At 39.3% G+C, this 21,450-nt stretch overlaps 1 protein-coding gene across 1 annotated transcript in view; it reads right to left on the bottom strand.

The window, feature by feature from the left end:
• The window catches only part of MAP3K14 (mitogen-activated protein kinase kinase kinase 14), a 45,296-nt gene that overhangs the window by 12,929 nt on the left and 10,917 nt on the right, over positions 1-21,450 (bottom strand). The window contains exons 2-10 of the mRNA XM_060781181.2: positions 16,477-16,752; positions 14,984-15,053; positions 13,945-14,152; positions 13,144-13,743; positions 8,601-8,738; positions 6,012-6,141; positions 4,901-5,032; positions 4,388-4,492; positions 903-1,066 (exon numbers count right to left, since the gene is read on the bottom strand). Coding sequence (XP_060637164.2) covers positions 903-1,066; positions 4,388-4,492; positions 4,901-5,032; positions 6,012-6,141; positions 8,601-8,738; positions 13,144-13,743; positions 13,945-14,152; positions 14,984-15,053; positions 16,477-16,732 — 1,803 coding nt within the window. The 5' untranslated portion in view covers positions 16,733-16,752. The remainder of the gene's footprint in view (positions 1-902; positions 1,067-4,387; positions 4,493-4,900; positions 5,033-6,011; positions 6,142-8,600; positions 8,739-13,143; positions 13,744-13,944; positions 14,153-14,983; positions 15,054-16,476; positions 16,753-21,450) is intronic.

Below are 21,450 nucleotides of genomic sequence, written 5' to 3' on the forward strand. Positions count from 1 at the left end.
TTTGCTAATTTTCATGGTTTCCTTTCTGCTTGTGGATTTCAATGGCTTTTCTGTGTAGTCTGATATGGTGGTTGTGGCCCAGCATTTCTGTGTTCTCAAATAATATGCTGTGTCCAGGTTGGTTCATCAAGTACTATAACTCCCTGTTCACTGGCAGCTAAAACTGGCAGGAGTGAGTCAAGAAACATCTGAAAAGCCAACGGTCCCTCATTTTTTATTAAATCAAAGTATGTTCATGACGTAAAAGCTCAATTCTAGAAATCTTTTGGCAGAATATCGGATTTCTGGCCTATGGTTGTCTATAAATTCTCAGTGCATGTTTAGTGGTAACAAGCAAGGAGGTATGTATAATAATTAAAGAATTTTCACTTTGTATATATGTTTTATTATTATTTGAAATTTTATGAATGTGTAAATATATAAAAACAGTTCTTTAAAGCAAAGCCTAAAGACCTATGGATTTATTGGTGGACTTTCAGTTTGATTTTAAAAAGGGATTCTCTTGTATTTTTTTATTTCATACATGACTCAAAGATGTATTGCAGATAAACTTATATGGGGTAGAGTCCAATTTAACGTTATTACAAGTTGACAGATACTACAAACACACATGCACATAGCCAGCAGTGGGATCAGACAATAGGATTTGCAAAGCCCATTAATATTAAATTACAGATGTCACATTCCATCCTTTATGGTGCACCTTACATTTTATGCACCTTTTGCCATAAGGTTTAAAATTGTATCTTCTGTGTCTATAATATATATGCTACAATATATTGATGCATCAGATGAAGGATGTTCTTGACAATGAAAGCCCGTGTCACAAGAGCTCTTTGTTTATTAACATGGTCAAGACAACAGGGCAGGGTTTTTTGCTAGCTCATTAACATGAAACTTACCTTGAGGCACAAAGGATGATTGTAATATTGGGTCCAAGGGTGGCAACCATTCAGGAGATGCAGCATCATACAGCAGCTGCTCCAGACATCTGCCTTGGTGTTGCATCGCTTTCCCATCACCACTTCAGGGGCCAAGTGGGTTTCGGTGCCAGGAACATAATCTCCTGGAAATGCAACAGGGGAGAGGGGCTCTCTAAGGTCTTGGTGGGACTTGCAGCGCGTACACAACCATGCTCAGCGAGTTTGTAGAAACTCCAACGCTACTGCATATGGTTTGGACCCTAAAAGGAGACCTAGAACACTGTAGTAGATAGAGTAAAATATAGCATTGTGAATAATGCTGAGTACTGAGACCTATCACCCAACATGGGCTCAAATCCTTACTCAGCAACAAAACTCATGCAACTGCTGGACTAACCACAATCTCTCAGCCTACATTTATGTCACAAAAATGGAATAGGTGCTGTATGACCTCTCAAAGGAGAACACTGTTGCAGTGGATCCCCAACCTCTGTTTTTAACAGATATTTCATAAAATAATCTCTCTCCCCCATTTCATTATTATTATTATCCTGCTTTTTCTCTCAACAAAGAAGATTGAAAGCAGCTTACATTAAAAGCATTTCAATTAATTTTAAAATATACAAATATTAAAATAGTAAGGAGAAAAATCAGGAGTGACTGAGTTGAAAATTCATTTAACTTCCCTTATACAGTTCTAAGAACTGTATAATACAGTGAGAACTACGAATCTAATAAAACAGTTTAGCCCATAGATAAGTGTCTGGGTCTTGAGTTTACAGAATGATAATTTTTTTAACTCTGGAAACTAGCTTCCACCCCAAAGAAAGCTGTGAGACTAATGTTCACTAAAGGGCAATATTCTAAGTCTTTGAACTCAATATTGCATATGCAGTAGGACAAAGGGCAGGAGTGAGGAATTAGTTTCACAAACTAAGTATCAGTTACACCCAAGCACCAAAGGGACAGCAGCACACGTAAGATACAATAGGGCAGTGCTTTGCTGCCTGCGGCTTTTAGTTTATGAAGGATAATGCTTTGATATATAAAAACGGCTTAATAGCATCAGGGCAGATCAATTCTAGGCATTTCCACTCCTTCCACTCCTTCCTTCCTTCCTTCCTTCCTTCCTTCCTTCCTTCCATCCATCCATCTCCCCCCCCCCCCCCTCTTTTTGTCCTTCCTTCCTTCTCTCCCTCCCTCCCTTTTCTTCCACCCTTTTCTTCCTTCCTTCTCTTTTTTCCTCCCCTCTTTCCTTCTGGCGGATGTTTAGCTCAGAGAAGAGAAGAGAAGATAGAGAGGGAACATGAGAACCATGTTCCAAGATTTAAAAGGGTGTTCCATTGAAGAGGTGGGGAAAAACTGACTTTCTGCTGCTCCAGAGCCCTGAGCACAAGGAAGCAATGGTTTCAAATGGTAGGGAAAGAGATTCAACTGATAAGATTAGTAAATTCCTGAGATTAAGAGCTGTTGGAGAGTGGCATAGGCTGCCTTTGAGTGTAGTGGAGTCTCCTTCTCTGGAGGCTTTTCCACAGAGGTTATCTATCAGGAGTGCTTTGATTGTGCCTTCTTGCATGGTAGGGTGTTGGACAGGATGTCCCTTGGGGGTCTCTTCCAGCTCTAGGATTCTTGGATTATATATCAGGAGTAGGCAATAGGGGATCTAATGGATATACTTTTTCTGTCCTGTCTACCATCTCATCCTGACCAAGGTTAACCTTTTTGGATCCAAACGTTTCCCGTCTTTCCTTCACTTTCTGCCTCTGAAAGAGAAGAGGAAGGGGAGGAAAGGGCAGCAAGGGGACTTGGGGAGAACCCCCTCCCTCCCTCCCGGCCTGCCCACCCCACTCCAACCCACCATGTGGCCCCCAAGTTAGAAAGTTTGCCCATGTCTGCTCTAATATGACAATTTCAAGTAATCAAATACAGATGTAGTGAGCACTTACACACTCATACAGGTTCATAAAATTAAATTTTATCCCCCGGATTGCCAATACAGAATGACCAAGACATGTGTCCCTCTGCAATGGGAATCTATTGCTTTAGGTGGTTCTGTTTCAGAAGCAAACTTATATTCCATGGAATTGCAATGTGAATCACAACAGTCACTGGCATTCTGTTAGTGGATTATGATGTTGTGAATTTATCATTTCAACCATTTTGTTTTGTTTCAGGAGTTGGAATTCGGTTCCAACCATGCAACAGCCCACCTCCCATATAAAACTATCTCAGCATCACAACACACCCCCTTACAAAGACTAATGTCTTTGTATTGTCGAAGGCTTTCATGGCCGGAATCACTCAGTTCTTGTGGGTTTTTTCGGGCTATATGGCCATGTTCATGCCTCTAGAACATGGCCATATAGCCCGAAAAAACCCACAAGAACTGACTAATGTCTTTGCAGATGCCTGTTGAGTACATCCAGTTATAGAAAAATAGCTGGATGCATCCTCACAGATCCCTTCCTGCTCTCCAACAACATGGAAATTGCCATGTTAGGGGGGTTTGTTTTGCTTACAATCTGGGTTGAGGAAGGAGAAATAACTATAGAGACATAGTTGGTGGATCTCAGCCACTAAATAGATAGTACTATGCATATGATTGGGTATATACTGTGATTCCACAAAAGACCAAGATCAGTATAGAATATGGAGGCAGAATTCAGCTTCTCATAATCGCAGTTGGTTTAGCCAATTGTCTGGAGGAGCGAGTTATGAATCAGGAAGGCCCTAGTTCAAATCATACCTCTACCACAACCTAATTCAGGGATCTTAAATAAGCCACATTGCTATTATCATCAACAAAAAATACGTTAACAGTGTGACCCACTTTATTTTTGTTAGGTTTTCAAGAAAGTAACATATATGAAGCACTTAGAGCATTCAAGAAGTTCTACATAAATGTTAAGCATTATAATATTTGTTTCTATTTAAAAAACATTTTTCAAATCTTCTTAGGATATACCTAGAAGTCTGCAATGCCTCCTAAAATTTCAGGAGCCAGGGATTGGCTGAATGAAATCCCCAATACGAGAGAGATACGTTTTCAATGCTTTTCCCATCTAATCACTTTTTGTTTATTTACTTTGTTTTTATCTCGCCTTCCTCCCAATATAGGGAGAACATGACACAATACAAATTAAAATCAAAGCAAATGCATGTAAATAATATGAAAATGTATTAGGCAGAATTGTCAAATCTACATACTTCATAAAAGTTGTGAATTGCAGCTTTTGAGGCATTTTTTTAAAAAAAATATGAATTTCAGGGAAACCTAATTATATCAAAATATAACGCAGTGGGGAAAAATGTGTGGCATGATATGGTTGGGACTGGGATGGTGTTGGATTTAAATACAAGAATAGGGCAGGCAGACAACCATACCTTGTATGTTATTATTTAAAGCTAGCTTTTGGGATTTAAATCATAATGTTTTGGCCCTTTTAAAATCTGCTGTAGCATACCTGTCATTAAGTAATTCCCCATTGCATCTGGGTGAAGGTGGGCTGCATGACCAAAATCGCAGAGGACAGCATGGTTTCCATCGCCAGACAAAACAATGTTGTCAGCTGACAAAGAAAAGGTTGCAGTTATTACAATCAGGATTCAAGTGTGTCACAATGACAAGACCTAGTTCTTCTCTCAGGTGGCTAGTCTACTTCTGAAGACATACACCATTTAAAATTCTTAAGTAAAGGTTAACACAATGGAGTACCCCATATACTAAACTATCAGAACAAACACCTTCTTTAAAAATATATATTTTTAAAAATTATCAGAATATTCAGTCATGAGATTCATCACCTACAGTCTGGAGATAAAGATACACACAAGTTGTCCACATAGGTGAGAAATGTGCCAAATTGCTAGCAAAACAGAGTCCCCTAGAAGTTGTCCATCTGGAGCTGCAGTAAACAATCCCACTCTGAGAAAAACACCCTGCCACCCAGAGACTGATTCATTAACAAAGCACATACCTTTTACATCTCCATGGAGAACATTGTGAGTATGAAGGTATTCCAAGCCCTTTAATGCTTGGCCCAGATAATCAAGTGCTCTGTCTTCTGGCAAGTAGCCACACTGTTTCAGTAGCTGACCAAGTGACCCACCTGTGAGGGAGAATTCCCACAGTTACTATAATTCATTAAACTGATTATAAGTCAATATGCACAACCTGACAAATATTGGTAATGGATACTTATGGTCTTTGCCAGCCTATGTGCACTGAACTCACATTATTTTCTCTCTATATTTCTTACAATACCGTCCCAGCACTCCTGGACAAAATGCAACAAGTGTATCATCTCACTGTCAGAAAAACAGTCCTATGTGGCACAGTGGATTAAACCACTGTGCTGCTGTACATGCTGACTGAAAGGTTGGTGATCCAAATCTGGAAAGCAGGGTAAGCTTCCGCTGTTAGCCCCAACTTCTGCCAACTTAGCAATTTGAAAACATGGAAATGTGAGTAGATTAATAAGCACTGCCATTGTGGGAAGGTAAGGGAACTCCATGCAGTCATGCTGGCCACATGACCTTGGAGGTATCTACACATAACACCGGCTCTTCGACTTAAAAATAGAGATGAGCACCACCCCCGAGTCGGACACGGCTAGACTTAATGTCAGGGGAAACTTTTATCTTTACTAAGCGATCAGACCAAAAGTCTATTTAGCTCAATATTCTGTTCCATACAATGGCAACAAGATGCTGATTCTGGGAAGCCCACAAATAGGACTGCTTTAAAGTGGAAAATTAATACAATTTAGTTTTTGCTCTCTTCACAAACTGCAAGCATTGATATTCAATTTGGAGTAAAATAATCAATACTGGATGTCATCCATGGGTTTTAGAAGATAAAATGGAATAGTAAATAAACTGACACAAGGACAAAGCTGGATTTCCGTGGTGGTTTGTTTTACTGATATAAAATACAGGGCGAACTTGGCCTGAATGTTCTTCTGGTCACAAATTTATTTCCAGAGCAGGGTTTGCTACTTTGTCAGTGCAGTAGCCTATCAATCACACTATCTATGGTGAGTAGATTATTATTAAGCATATCACTTTCTTCTATCATTGATCACATACCTTCCATTAGCTTCATGAATATAGTAATCCAAAGGCCTTCTTTGACTGCTCCATATAATGGCAAGATATTGTCATGCATCATTCCAGTACATGTTGTCAACTCCTCTGCACGGAAGTGTTCAATTCTCATCTTGAAATAGGATGATAATGCAGTACGGCTCAATCAATATAAAGATTCAAAGCGGTGTAGAAGACAAAACAATGGCTTCCACACAGTATAGATAAATTTGTAAAGCAGTATCTCATAGGTCTGTGCTTCTCTGGCTAGCTGATGTGAGTGATGAACAATTATTTTTCCCAGTGTGCCAGGAAACAGCACTGCCCATTGACTACAACTGTTTTTTTCCTAGACACCTACCAGGGATTGGAAGCAAATAGCTCAAGAAGTGGCACCGGTCCAGGGACCACCATTTGGACAACAGTGTTTTTGTCCAACATTCTGCTTCATTAAATGGAGTAAAGGGTTAGTTTGAATTAAAAGAAATCCTCAGGTAGGATGACAGAACAGAAGAAGTTGTGTGGACAGGCAGGGCAGTGGAGGATTCATAAACTGAGAGGGAAATTGAGGTGCCAGGATAATAAGAGATAGGGGTCCAGAGGCAACTAAAACACACACAAAATACAAGCCACGTATGGAAGAAAAACAGAAGCTGAGAAAAAAATGGGAGTTAAGACAAGAAGCTAAGGAGGAAAAATGACCACTGTGAGGTGGAACAAAATATTCATAGGGTGAAAAAAGAGAACTGAGATAGCCAAGAGACTGTCTGGGACAGCATAGATGAACGAAGCCAAACAAAGTTAAAAACAAAAACAGAAAAGCAAAGAGTTGAAGAACTAGGTGGTAGACTATAGTTACAGTTAAAAAAAAAGAATGAGAACCATCAGACAGAAAAGGAAGAGCTGTGGGTTTCTGGCAGGAAGTGGAGATCCAAAGAAGCATTGGAAGATGCAAGACGAAGGGTGAGGAGCTGAATTTGAATCTTGTTTGTAGGTCTCCAATGCATAATGAGTTGTCTGAGCAAAAAGATGGCAAGCAAATAGGAATCTGAAAGAAGTCCAGTAATGCAAACTAACTTTTCAAAGCAGTGTTAAGATTACCATTTTTACACAGACATTTAAAGCACAGTCTGTGTGTTATATGTAAAAATGACCACAGCTTTGGCTAAGAGAAAAGGAAAGTTAAAGAGAGAGCAGACATAATCTGCTGAAGGAAAGTATGAGTCACTTGCATGCTTGCTGCTGCATAACAGTTCAAAAGTCTGGATCAGAATTTGAGACAGGAAGAAGTGGAGCTAAAATAACTGAGGAACAGATCTGTTAAGGGGGGCAAGAAAACTCAGTCCACAACCAGAACCTCACAATACATCAGATAACCTAACTGCACTCAGCACCCAGTGCCTTGAAATACAGCCACACCATTCTGTCACAAGAGATCTCCAACTTCTCAGTCTATCTCCTTGCAATTTACTTAGGTTCGGTTCCAACAAACCCTACATCCTCATGTTCAAGTCTAGAAATTGTAGTCAAAACATCATTGCCAAAAACCTGGGATAGTTTATCATAAGTCAATATGATTACTGTATCTGAGCCCTTATCAAAAAGGGACCTATTCCCTTCTTTGAATATAGTGACGAAAGACAAGAACTTATCTGTCCCAGGAGTACCTAAAAGAGGCATGGATACATTTCTTCCCTCCAGGTGTTTTGGACTTCAACTCCCACAATTACTAACAGTTTGTTAGTAATTGTGGCAGTTGAAATCCAAAACACCTAGAGGGATGAAGTTTGTCCAGGCCTGAACTAAAAGAAGCATCAACCTCTTCTACTTTCTTTGCTATGGTGTGGCTTCTGGCCTTTCTGAATGCCTGTTTGGGAAATTGCAGTGGGGGGCCTTGACTTGCTTGCCCTATTGATACTTTCTCTGCAGAATGACCCTATAATTACCTAAGGGTAATATCAAAACCTGCAATGTTGGCCCCAAAACCTGCCCTTGACTTATACATGAGCATATATGGTAGATAAACACAATCTGAAGGTGCAGTCTGACTACTGAAGCTAAACATCCCTAAGTCTGGATAGGAAGCCATCCAAGAACCAGCTATGTTGGGGCAAAGCATGGCTACAGATAGATCAGCTAAGACTGTAAGTGTTCATGTAACTTTTCTCTTGAGCTGTGTTATCAAATGCAGTTTTCAGAGTAGGGAACCCTACGTTAGTATTTGCATAACTTTATGAGTTAACTCTGCCACCACTTGCTCATAGGGAGAGAACACAATGCAAGCCTGTCCCAGAGGGTTGCCTTTTGGACTTCACTCAAGAGCAATCTTTCCAGCAGCACTTGCCTCACCCACCGCCCACACGGGAAGGCAATGCCAGTGTTTGGGAAAACCATGGCAACACCTCCTGCCTTGACCTTGAGAGCAGCTACAAACAAGTGACTGCGAAGAAGCACAGCAGCAACTGCTCCACTCCAACCCCCTCCCCTTCCTCAGCTTCAGGGAAAAGGGAAGGTATTTTCATTTCCCATACAGCATTCGATTTCACTTTCCCTTGCCTGACATACACTTGGGCTCAAAAACAACCGCATTACCTTTTTGGCTGCACACTGGAAGCCTGTCTGCTTGTCCTCCATTTTGTACACTTCCCCAAAGGATCCTGTGCCGAGCAGGCTTTGGAATTTCGTCCAGTGAACATCTTCACGGTATTCATAATCCACTGCTTTGAGTTTCTAAGGATTGGTAACAGAACCAAGGATACAACAAAAATAGATTAAAGAGCGATGTTGAACTAAAGCGCGGGACTGAACACCAGGCACGGGCAAACTTCGGCCCTCGAGGTGTTATGGACTTCAACTCCAACAATTCCTAACAGCCGGTAAGATGTTAGGAATTGTGGGAGTTGAAGCCAATATAATATCAGTTAAGGGACGAAGGAGTGAAGGCATTTGAGAGGTGAAGTTATTTTATCCTATAAACCATTATTTGTATACTGTAAAAGGCTGGATGGGAACAACAAACTGAAACTGAGCAAGAGAGATTACATGGATCAGTCGGTCTGAGGTTTGGGACCTGACATAGGCACAAGTCCTAGGTAGATTTTTGGTAGATTCACAGTTGCCACTAAACATTTAAGAATTCTCTGTGGCTCAAGCTGCCTTTGCCTAACTACAAATGGCCCACCAGCTATGGTCATTTCCTGTTTAGATTCTTGTAATGTGCTCTAAGTGACTGACACCGAAGTTGGAGCTACTTGCAGTCAGTGGCTGCTATGTTACAGCCAAGAATCAAACATGGCCTTATTTGTAGTGGCACCCCACTTGTGCAATTCCGTTCCACTAAAGACTTTCGCCAACATCAACTCTTACAGTCCCAACAGGTCTTTTGGTTTTATTATTTCTCATCGTTTTAACTAATTTAAGATCCTCTGCTTAAAACTGGCAATTTAATAGTTTAATGTTCTAAAAGTATTTTCACTATTGTTTTAAATTGATTTGATTGTAAGCGGTCCTGAAATAATTATTTTAATTAATAAATATAAAATGTATACCATTTTTAAAAATAATTGTACTGGCTGCCAAGACACGCCCAGTCTAAGCTCAATATATAGCAATTTTAAAGCCCTAAGAAGGTTAGGACCTTGAGATTGAAGGGAGCGCTTCTCACAGTCGGTACTTGCCCAAAATATCCACAATTGCTATGGGAACCCTCCTCTTTTTCCCATTGAAAATTAGTGACACTAAATCTCAATTTTTAAGCCCTAACCTGTGTTGAACACAATGCTTTCCATCAAAATAGCGTTGGGACATTCACAAATTTTTCCTCATGCAACCATGTAGCTTATCCTGGGAACAAAAAAACTCTAGGAACCTTAAATATGCAGTTTTACTGTATTTCTTCAGTTATAGGAAACATTTTTCCCTATATAAATATCCTTTAAAATGGCGTGTATCTTATATATTTTTGGTGGTGGTACTGAAATTAGGATGCAGCTTACAATAGATGGTGCCTTACATTTGAAGAAATATCGTAATTCCATCATAAGTTCATCAAGAGATCGTGAACTCCAAATTCGACCTCAGACAGGAAGTAGCAAATCCCAGTTCCATCTCCAAGGTGTACATCCTATGCAGATGTAAGAGTAAACCAGACCTCCACAACCTGTCACCCTCCAGGAAATTGGGACTCCAACTCCTAGAAGCCCTGGCCGGCTTGTCCAATGGTCAGGAATTCTGGGAGCTGAAGTCACAAACATCTGGAGCGCCTGTCTGGCTGGCAGATACATTCTTAGTTCCGCTCCAAGTTAAAACCTGGATGTCTATCAAAGCCTTTGGTCTTTCCAACCTACTGATTTATTTCCTAGGATAACAGTGCTGGCTTTATAGTATGAAAGTTAACAGTGCTTAGTGAATTATTGCTCCTTAATGTTTTTACCGCGAATTACTTTATTGGCTGCACTGTCAGAGAAATATTGATAAATTGTGGACTTCAAATTTTCAAATAAATAAATTGCCACAAGGTCTAAGAACTTTTCATGAGCACACATCCCCAAAATGCAGTGCCTAAAAAGTGCCATTTGGGGCATTGGCCCCACAATTTTTGAAGACATCTGTTGATAGGCCCTACGTTTGCCCATAGTGTGTAAGAAAGAAATTGTTTCTTGCAGCATATTTTCACTCAATGTCTTGTTCAAAAGACAGTGGATCCACTTCCTGCTCCCATTCGTACATAAATGCAACTTCTTATCCAATAATACAAAATAATGGAAGAGGAGGTCCCATTATGATGGAAATTTAAAATTAATAGAACTGCACTGGCAAACGCCACAAGCAATCTGGTTCAAACTTCTGCTTCTAGGCACAATCATTTATACGCCTCTCCTACCATTGAAATTAAGCAATAACTCAAGTAAATGCTACAACAGTATACTGGGATACTGCAGAATACTGCAAGACCAAATGAGTCCTGGGAGTCACATTCTAGTGGAAAGGGTGTGAAAACGAAAAGTCTGGAACAAAACCAAAAGAAAACATTGCTAGGACCAAAGCAAAATAGGAAGAGACAAGTGTAGTTCTTATCAACCTGGGCCCCTTATGCAAATAATAGCTCAAATGTATGCATGTGTACTCAACAGCAAATTCTAGCACAACATATCTCCTCTTTTCAAACCACAATTTATGTTCCACTTAACAGTTTTTCCTGCTTCAACAAGCTCCCTTTTGCATTTTCTAACCTTAAATACTTCTTTCTTTCCAGTCACTGATTGGAGATAACAGAAGACATTTGCAGTCTAGTTCAACATAATCAGAGCAAATAGTGTGATAAAATAGTGTAATATCAATAAACAATGCAATGCTTCTTAGAAAGGAAATAGACATTGCTTCTTTCAACTGGGACACACACACATATATCCAGCAACATTTTAATTCTGACAAAATAGATTTTGTTCAAACTGTTACAATGGCATATTCTGCCAGTTTTAACTGTCTGTAAAACAGGCCTCTCCTACATGGAAATACTTCTAAACTTTTCTGAGCAATTCTTTCCACAAACCCACATTTCCAAGTAAAATAAAATAACAATGAGGATTATAATGATGGAGAAAGATAGAACATCAAACAAAAACTCCATTTAGCGCCACATCTGTTTCTAAAAATGATTTTAGAAGTCCAACAGCCAAGAAAACGTCATGAAAGGTCCACTTTAAATTCACCAAAAACCAGCACAAACAACAAGGCATGAACCTGAAGCCAACAGGCTCCCCTCAACAGAGCAAATTTGTGTTTCTGGATAAACTTGAGTCCTATATTTTTTTATATTCTAGAAACACATGTCTAAAACAATTTATTTATCTAATATTTTTCTAAACTACATGGATAAACCATCCACCACATCAGGTGACAATCAGTTACATTGCCACACTGTCAAGCTGTGGTGGTGCAATGGGTTAAACCCTTGTGCCCACCAAACTGTTGACCTGATGGTCGGCGGTTCGAATCCACTAGACAGAGTGAGCACCTATCTGTCAGCTCCAGGTTCCCATGCGGAGACATGAGAGAAGCCCCCCACAGGATGGTAAAACAGGCGGACATCCCCTGGACAAATCATTGCAGACAGCCAATTCTCCCACACCAGAAGCAACTTGCAGTTTCTGAAGTAACTTCTGACATGAAAACAGTTACATAAATTATGTATTGTGTTAAGTGTTTTCATCTACACATCTTAAATCAAGGATCTACCCACGACACAGGTTGAATTTCTTATGTTGTGACTTATGGTATATCAAAAAACAGATTTGTACTTTATCCATGATGACATTAAAACCTATCACATCTGCTGATTGGCTATCTCTTTTTTTTCAAACTAAAAAGAGCCCAGGATGCTTCAACTTTTCCATGTATAAATTATGTTGCAAACTCTTACTCAGGCCTACCCATGTTAGATAAGATACCCAACATATCCACCTTTTTTATTGTTGCCCTATGCTGGCATGTGGGAGTTGGCAATTTTGGGTAACAGGTCCTCCACAGGACATTTTAAAATTATGGCTCATGCAATTTTGGTAGATCTTGCATGAGTCTCCTTATTTCAGGAAGCAAGTAATTTGTTCACAGATATATTCTGGTCCCAGATTTTTTCTCTTTTGCAAATTACTGTTTTACTAAATTACTTCTGACAATATAAAACAGATCTTGTTCAAACTTTTACAATGGCATATTCTGCCAGTTTTAACTGTCTGTAAAACAAGCCTCTCTTACATGGAAAACCTGCATTATATAGTTTTTTAAAAAAAACAGGTATTGACGAACCTATGTTATACTTTTCAGGAGCCATGTCATGTAGGTGTCACTCAAATGGCATGTTTCTTTGCCGTCCCACTTTATAGGCAATGTGCATCTATGTCCCTTTTTGACTCAGCTCCATTACCTCTATTGTCTCAATTTCATACTCGACAAGGAAGATCACATGCATAATTTGAATTCTCACCTTCAAGGCCAGTAACAATGCTTTTGAAAGGTTTCTGAAAAAATTAAATTTTCAGAACTCTAGATCAAATACAGCCCCAGACGTGGTTCTTTACAGAATGCAATATAATATATCCCAAAAGCCCCAACATTTTTGCACCCAAATACTCACTTCAATAAGTAGTACACCTTCATTTTCATTAATCCCTTGAAGCTTTGTTTTTGAACTCAATCCATCTTCCTTCCATGTCTTCACCAAACAAGCTAAGTTTCTTGGTTCCCCAAGAACAACACTTCCCTTCAAAGCATCCACCAAAAATTCATCTATAGAAAGTTTGTCTGGTGGTGTTTTTACAGACTGAAGGCTGCATTTGGAGAGGCTATGTTCCAAGGTCAGGTCTGAGAGGCCTTTCTTGCCATTGACACAGGAGAGGTCATCGAAGAGATATGTCCCCAGTGGACCAATTTTCAGAGCAGGAATCAAGGCATCGTAGCCATGCAAATAAGGAGGGAACGGGTCACAAGGAAAAGGGTGGAGTGTTTTTGACTGAGGGACAAAGTTGTCCAGAGTGTGGGATTTCCAAACATGGCTCAAGCACTGGGCAGGACTAATCAGCTTGTGCAACTCTAGCTTAGTCTGGCTCTTCAGCAAGTTCACATTGTGAGCATGGGTGGGTTTTTCGAAGTAATGGGCATCACAGCCTAAATCTTTAAGTGGTTCTGAATGCCATGAGGTGTTCTTGAAGGGAGTGTTCAAGCAGGAGTCATCCTCCTGAAAAGAAAAGAGATAGCTGTGTAACAAACCACATGAGAACAGCTGCCCTTAAAATACAAGCCCCAATGAACCGATCTAGCAAAGTTATCTCAAAACATTAAAGAATCAGCCCTATACAGAGCTGAAAATTCATTTCAATGTGGAATTATTTAGTGCTCTACCTGGATATGATTTGATGTGACAAAGAAGATACCTCACCTGAACTGGGAGACAGCTCTCCTGCTCTGGAGTCCTTGGTTTCTGAATTAAGGAGGTTGCTCCCTCAGATGACTTGACGTGAGTTTTCTTCTTCCGTCGTTTCTTCCGGGACTTACTTCGGTGTATGCCCTTCCAATGAGCAGGTGCCATTTTCCCCTCGGTTGCATGGGCCACATTGTTGGGGATCTGATCAAGGCTGGAAGATCGGCTGTCAGAGAAAAGAGTATGCATTGCAAGGAGATTCAACTTTTTTAAAAGTATACAAAGGAAAGGGGACATCAATGCATTACACATCAAGAGGTTTATTTATTTTGTGTCAAAAGCACTGCACAAATAAATTAGTATAAAACTGATAAAATAGAGGGAACACAAGCGGCTAAATAATTTTTGACCAAAAACAGGCAACATCAACCACATTGTCCATAGTTTTTTAAACAGTTTTTTCTCTGTCCATGAGGCAGGGCATGTGGACAGGCATACAGATGATGAGTTGTTTGTTCTGCTTCACAGTTGCACAAGGTGGACAAAGTCACACAACAAGAGGAATAAAGCACAGTAAGATATAAGAAACTACAGAATAAAAATAATGGACAATGCCTATAATATACCATTTAAGACATTGTGTAAATAAGAATGTGTGTAACCAATTTTAGTTTAGTGTTTTAAGTCTATTTCTTTCCAATATATTTTGCATTTAAGTTCCAAAAATAGTTCAAAGTCTATATTATTTGGAACCCTTATATGAGGACCCTTAATTTAGTGGAATAGTAACCACTAAATATTAGGGAAGATTGTCTAAAAAAATTTCAGACCATCTTTCAGCAACACTGTTTTAAATCACCATCAACATCTTGCCTTAAGGAAATATTTGTGCACTGTACTTTCGAGTACAGTAATTTGAAAGACTGTGTGTAGCACACTGTCCAAGTACAGGAAGTCAGCCCGAAGTAGAAAATGTATGTTCCTCATCCAGTGTGGTTTTATCATCTTTGCCTATAATTGAAATTTGTAATCCTTATTGCACAGAGGTCTTACTTACTTGTATCGCTTGGTATCAGCAATAAATGGCCTCTCTGAATAAGTGGGGCTGAACTCCTGGCTGATCTCACCTGGGGAGAAATCAAACAAGGTCAACAAAAGCCTAAGTGAGGCAAAATACTCCATAACCACATTCTTTTAGGGAAACTTGTTTTGCCTATAACAAGGAATAGTGCAGGGTCTACAACCTAAAAGTCCAACAACAAGCATTCTATCAGTGTGTATGAGTGACTTGGGGGGGGGGGGGTGTCAAAATTCAAGACACTATTTAAACAGCTGCACAACTGGTTTCAAATAACCAGAATAGCTGAACAATAAAACCATCTGCAAGGCAATGAGGAGGTTGCTGGACTTTGTACGCTGGGAAAAGTTTGTTTTCCAACAAATATTAGAGTAGATGAAATCCCCATTACTACTATATATCTTCTTTTTGCAGGTTCTGGCCCAGCGTACTTGTCCAAATGCATCTCTCTCTATATCCCGTCTTGCAGTTTAAGATCATCCGGAGAGGCCCTGCTCTCACTCCCGCCAGCATCACAAACATGTCTGGTGGGGACAAGAGACAGGGCCTTCTTGGCCATGGCCCCCCGCCTGTGGAACTTGCTTCCCACTGAGGTAAGATCGGCTCCGTCCCTCCTGTCATTTAGGAAGAAATGGAAGTCGTGGTTCTGGGACCAGGCTTTTGGACAACAGACATAGATAGCACTTTGGACATGGAATTGCATATGGAATTGATTGGAATGATGTTACAGCTATTAATACTGTTTTTACTGTTTTGATGAATGTTTTACTTATTGTTTTAATTGTTAAAACAATAAATTGTGTTATATGTAGTAGCATCGAATTACTGACAAAAGTAAGCCCTCCTGAGTACCCCTTTGGGGGTTAAGAAAGAACGGGATAGACATACTGGAAATAAATAATAAAATAAATGTTTGGTCATAGAATCATAGAATTATCTATTCAAGGAAGGCTTCATCCAGTACCTTAGTCCGATTTGGAAGTCTTTAGTAGACCGCTGCAACTACATCTTTTTCAATCCTCATTCCCTTAATTCTTATCAAGATGCTCTCAACCTGGTTTCCAGGATTAAAGTATTGCATCTCTTCACAGGTGTAAATATTTTTGACATATAATGCTACTCCACCCCCTCTATTTGGTCTATTTCTCTGAAAGAAGCCCCATTGCTACATTCCAATTACAGGACTCGTCCCACCAGGTTTCAATTATGCCTATTACACCATAACTGTCTTGTTGTGCTCAATGTTACAGTTCATCTTGTTTATTTCCCATTATCTGGGCATTAGTGTAAAGATATCTAAGCCTGTGGGATATTCCCCTTAACGGTTAATTTGAGATTATTGTCCTCTTGCTGCTTGGTACTTGTTGTGTTTGTCCAGTCCTCTCTTTAGCCCTTTAGCTTTTAACTCTGGATTTTGATATTGTTCTCAAGGATATAACACAGAAAAGTATAGCTTCCTGTTCCCCACTTACATTCTGCCTGGGCAATAATGGAGATTGAGGTTAAGCTCCCCTTTTCACTGTCTTCCTTGGCAGTTCCCTTAGCAATCACATCACTTAGGATTGTCCATGGGCCCTGGAACACATGCTTGTCTGGATCTTCTACTTTGCAGACACTGTTTGTTTTTTCCTTCGCTACTTTCTGTGGCCCTTTGCCCATTGAAAGTTCCTTTGGATGACCAATAGCTGGGACTGAAGTGTCTTGGCAAACCATTTCCATCACTGCCATCTCCCAATTTCACCAGAGTGCTGAAAGACAAATTTAACAGAAAACAGTATTACAAATAAGATTCCAATAATTTATTCTTACTTATCTGCATATGGAAAGCTACTCTTTTTTTGTAAAAATTAAGAAGTAAAAAGTTTCCATAGTGTGCTGTCTAGTAACTGTCGGTGAGGCACCCAGTTCTCAAATTATTGAATGCTTGTCTAGGATCCAGACACAAAAGAGCACTGTGGCTACTTGACAGAAGACAACATCAGCAAGGCACAACACTTGAAAATCAACTGACTACTTGGCAGATTTAAGCCAAATTTTTCAGCAATATTTTCCAAACAAGCTATTTACAGTTTTTATACATTTTGTTAAAGCATCCATCTAAAAATCACACTTCCCCAAGGGAAAGGGGAAAAAACATGTTTCAAAGTGGTCATTAGCAAAACTATAAAAGGGATCCGAAACAAAATGTTGCAGTATATTCCCAGAGCTTTAAAATGTTTTGTTGTACAATATTCAATCCAACCTGGAACATGAACATTATAGCCTTGTCCATGCCTCATTTGGGCAGGAAGAATTTCACCCAGTATAGATGCCGAGTGTGTATGTACATATGAGAAAGATCTATCTGTCAAGTATGTGATATCAAGGCTGAACTACACAGGTTAGTCCCATCCCCCTCCCCTCCGGGGTATATTTCAATATTAAGAGCTGTGAATGGCCAAACAGGGCGGCTATTTTCCCCTCTTTCAAGTTTATGAATAATAAATTAAGCTGATGGACGATCTGCCAAATTCTGGTTATGCTTCACCTGATACATATGGAGATGAGAACAGAACAAAGAAAACAATTAAGAAATATTGGTGCGCAGCTCTGATATTTAGATGGCATGCACTGTCCCTTTTACATTTATCTGGTGCTCTATCTTTGGCTGCTTTACAAATTAGGACATTCTTTTCTTTTTTAAGAATGAACCTGCATATCTGTGAGGGAACTAATTCTAATTTGAGAATGCTTCCAGCAAGTGACCTCTTCTTGCACTATCACTAAGCCAGGAAAAGCACTGGCAAACATTTGGACTTTGCACATTGCTGGAGCAAAGCACAGTCTCTGGCTATCAGCAACAAGCATCACATAACCCAGACATTATTCTGTACTTCTTCAAGCCATGAGGAACTAACTGTAATCTCCAGACTGGCAGCAATGATGCAATAACACCAGGAAGGGTGTGACTGTGTTTGGGACTCAGTTAATGGCCTTGCAATCAATTATTCCATGCTCCTCCTGCTTCCTCTTTCTTCCATGTGAACACACATATATGCAAACTCTCCACATCTTTATATAGTGTTTTGTGTGAAAACTTCAGGGTATTCCCCAAGTGCACAGATAACATACAGGTGTTTTTTTTTCCATTTTGACAACACAATTGTCAGCATAGCTTAGCTCACTATTCAGAAGGAATTATGATGATAGCCTGATTGGGCCCTTAGCAATATAAATAATGGACAGCTGTAACCCCTTCCAGTGCTTGAAATCTTGTAGGGTCCTTGGACGGTTCACATAAACACGGGATTTCAAAAAAACCCATACAAGATTTGAAGACCAACATCCAGGAAGAAATTGCCAACAAAGCGCCTGCTATACTGGCAAGAGTCATGACAAACGCCAGAAATTGGTTTACTCAGTGTATGGACATCGCCTACCTAATTTGATCTTCAAAACTACGTAAAACAAAACTTTAGGTATGAGCCTACATTATAAAAAAAATCTGATTCATACAACGAGTTTTATTAAGTTTTGAAAAAAGAAGTTATGCTGCTGCACCCTGTAGCTTTCTTCAAGGAAATAATAATTATGACCATTTATCCATAACAATAAAGCAGAATGTCTATGGGTATGTCAGCTTTAAATATTCAGAATGCCGATACCTTGATACCTCAAAATTTTGGTTGCCTTCAAGGAAAAAGTGCTGAATCTTAAATCAGAAGGCGGTTTGCAAGAAGTTTTTAAAAGTAGTCATAATTCATAAAAACATCATGGAAGACATTTCAAAATTTGACTGAATGTTTCTAGTTGGAAAGACTGCTAAGAGTTACTTGAGATGCCGGTGGTAAGATTGCTGACATTAGAGAAGGATGATAAACTGTCAGAAGGCTCTGTGAAGTCAAGGCCAAATTAAGATGATTAAGGTGTGGTTTATTCTGGAACTAATATCGGAGAAATTAATTAAATAGTATAAAATCCTAAATGCAGCCAACAGTATCACAATTCTTTTTACCTATGATTTTCTGCCCTGCAGCTTCAGCAACACTATTACATGATCGCCTGTATTTTCATTAAAATAACATAAAATATTGATAATATCAGAAATAGTGTGAGAATTTAAAAGTTATTGAGGAAAGAAGAGGATATGTTGTTATCCCTCAATTTTGGTAATGTCTTTATTATTTTAATGTGGATTTTTGTGGGACTTGTTTGGTTTTGTTTATTTAGTTCTTCGCCCAGCATCTTATGGCATTGAATGTTTGCCAATTTGTTGGAAACCGCCCCAAGTCCCTATGGGGAGATCGGGTGGTATATAAATAAAGTGATGATGATGATGATGATAAACTACAGCCTTCTCCTTCACTACACTGTAACTATAGCCTGTGGGGGGCCTGGAGCAACATCACCAATTGAACCCTTAGCATTTTGTTAGGTACTTCTAGTAAATACCTAAGGTTCAAACAAGAGAAGATGGAAAACTAAAGACTCTAGGTATACTTCAGTCATGTAATAATTTAAAAAAATAACTGGAGAGTTGTAACATCTAATCAGGACATCGGAGTGTGGCTACTTCTGCAACTATCATTTTCATGCTGTTAAATTCTGTATCTAAAAATATAGCTGTAGAGAAAGCATGTGACTGACAAACAGCCACCCTCTTGAGGCCTCCTCTCTAAGTAATAGGCACCAGGAGACATCCATGACTGTTTAGCGGCTAGCAGAAACACATATCATTGCTTCATTATCACCTATGTTTCTTTATCTTTGTGATGCCTCCTCAGTCAGTCATTAGGCTTTCCCAACAAAACCAGATACTTGTAAGAACCAACTGCAACCCCACATCACATAGGCTGGTGGGCCAGTTGGTCTCCTTTCAGAAGCAAGATACAACCTAGTATGTCACCTGTGACACTATCTCTTCCTCTACAGGAATAAAGGAGGATCCCTAGTTTTCATCTTTCCCTCCGGTATATCTTCAGAAGAGTCTATACGTAACATCGTTTGTCTTTACTTAAGTATTAAAACCATTTTAATTCCTCCCTTTTAGAAATAAAATGCCCAAAGGGGCTTACGGCATATTTATGCAATTAAAATAATAAGAACAATGGTGTGTATGAAGATAGATAAAATGTATTCAGATCTCTGTGTTCAAGCCAACCAGTAAGCAAAAAATTTACCAGGAACCAAAAGTCATAACAATGCAACAGAAAGCAATCCAAGAAAGAGCATCAGCTACAGACTTTAGATGTGAACCAATAAACCTGCTTCTAGCTCTTGACTCTTTCAAGGCTGTCTACAGACTTGGCACCAAATTTCAGTTTCTGTCTGCAGGCCTGCTTCTGCCTGTTTCTTCTGCCAGCTCAGTTCCTGGAAAGAACACCCACACTCCAGTTCCTGACACTAACAATGCTTTTTTGACAGGTAAATTCGCCTCATTCTTTGTTCCTAGTTGCAAAGCAACCAGGTATTAAATTGGTTTAACTCAACTCAACTTCAATTTCTGCAGCAGCATTTCAAATAGCCAAGGCGGGCCTAGAAATAAACAATCGCTCTGTAAACTGCAAAAAGGAAGTTAAACCTTGAAAGTGAAACTAGCTTGCTGGACTGCCCTTTTCTTGGAAAACAGTGGGATTCATATTCTCACACAGAGGCACTTCCTTTTAGCAAGACACAACTCTTGCCTTTGTTAAAACTGAACAGGAAGCAGAAGTGCTCCTTTTCAAAATAACATTCAAGTGTCGACCTAAACCAACTTGTAAAAATATTACCAACAACTTGGGTGTGGGGGCTGTTCATGATGTGCCTCTAACAAGAAATCCTTGGTGCATGAGCCACACATTCTTTACAGAAATCATTTTCTGACACTTTAAAAGGGCAAATAGATGTATTCTACCACAAACTGTATTGGAAAGTCTAGGTTTATGCCACATTCCACATTATTCTCAGGTGGCTTTTCTCCAAATGGTCAGGAGTATGCCATAAACTCTCGTCATGGAGTCAAAACCACAATCATTAAAATGTCTAGTTTCAATCATATCCGAAATACAAAATTCACTGGAAAGCTTTATGCAAATGATCTCTCACCTTTAACCTTGCCCTTCATGAATCAAGATAAAATGTCTCTGAGAATGTACATGAAGCACTTTGAACAGTCTAACGAGTTATATAAAAGGATTGTAAGAGAGCTTAGTTTCCTTTAATCACAAAGTCATCCCCTATGTCAGAAGTGGGGTATGGTACTTTTTAGATTAAAAATATTTGGAGCTTTTACTTATTTCAACTTAATTGTTAATTATACTCAATTAATTATACTTAATTATACTCAATTTGAGTGTAAATACAACTGTCATCTCACTACCATGTTTCTCAATCTGTTTCTACCTTACTACCCCACTAATGTTATATTTAATTTTCACATTCCACAAGCATTGTCATGTTTTTTTTCTTTTTTATTAATGTCAGAA

The sequence above is a fragment of the Anolis sagrei genome, chromosome 6 (assembly GCF_037176765.1).
Source record: "Anolis sagrei isolate rAnoSag1 chromosome 6, rAnoSag1.mat, whole genome shotgun sequence".
Taxonomy (NCBI): domain Eukaryota; kingdom Metazoa; phylum Chordata; class Lepidosauria; order Squamata; family Dactyloidae; genus Anolis; species Anolis sagrei.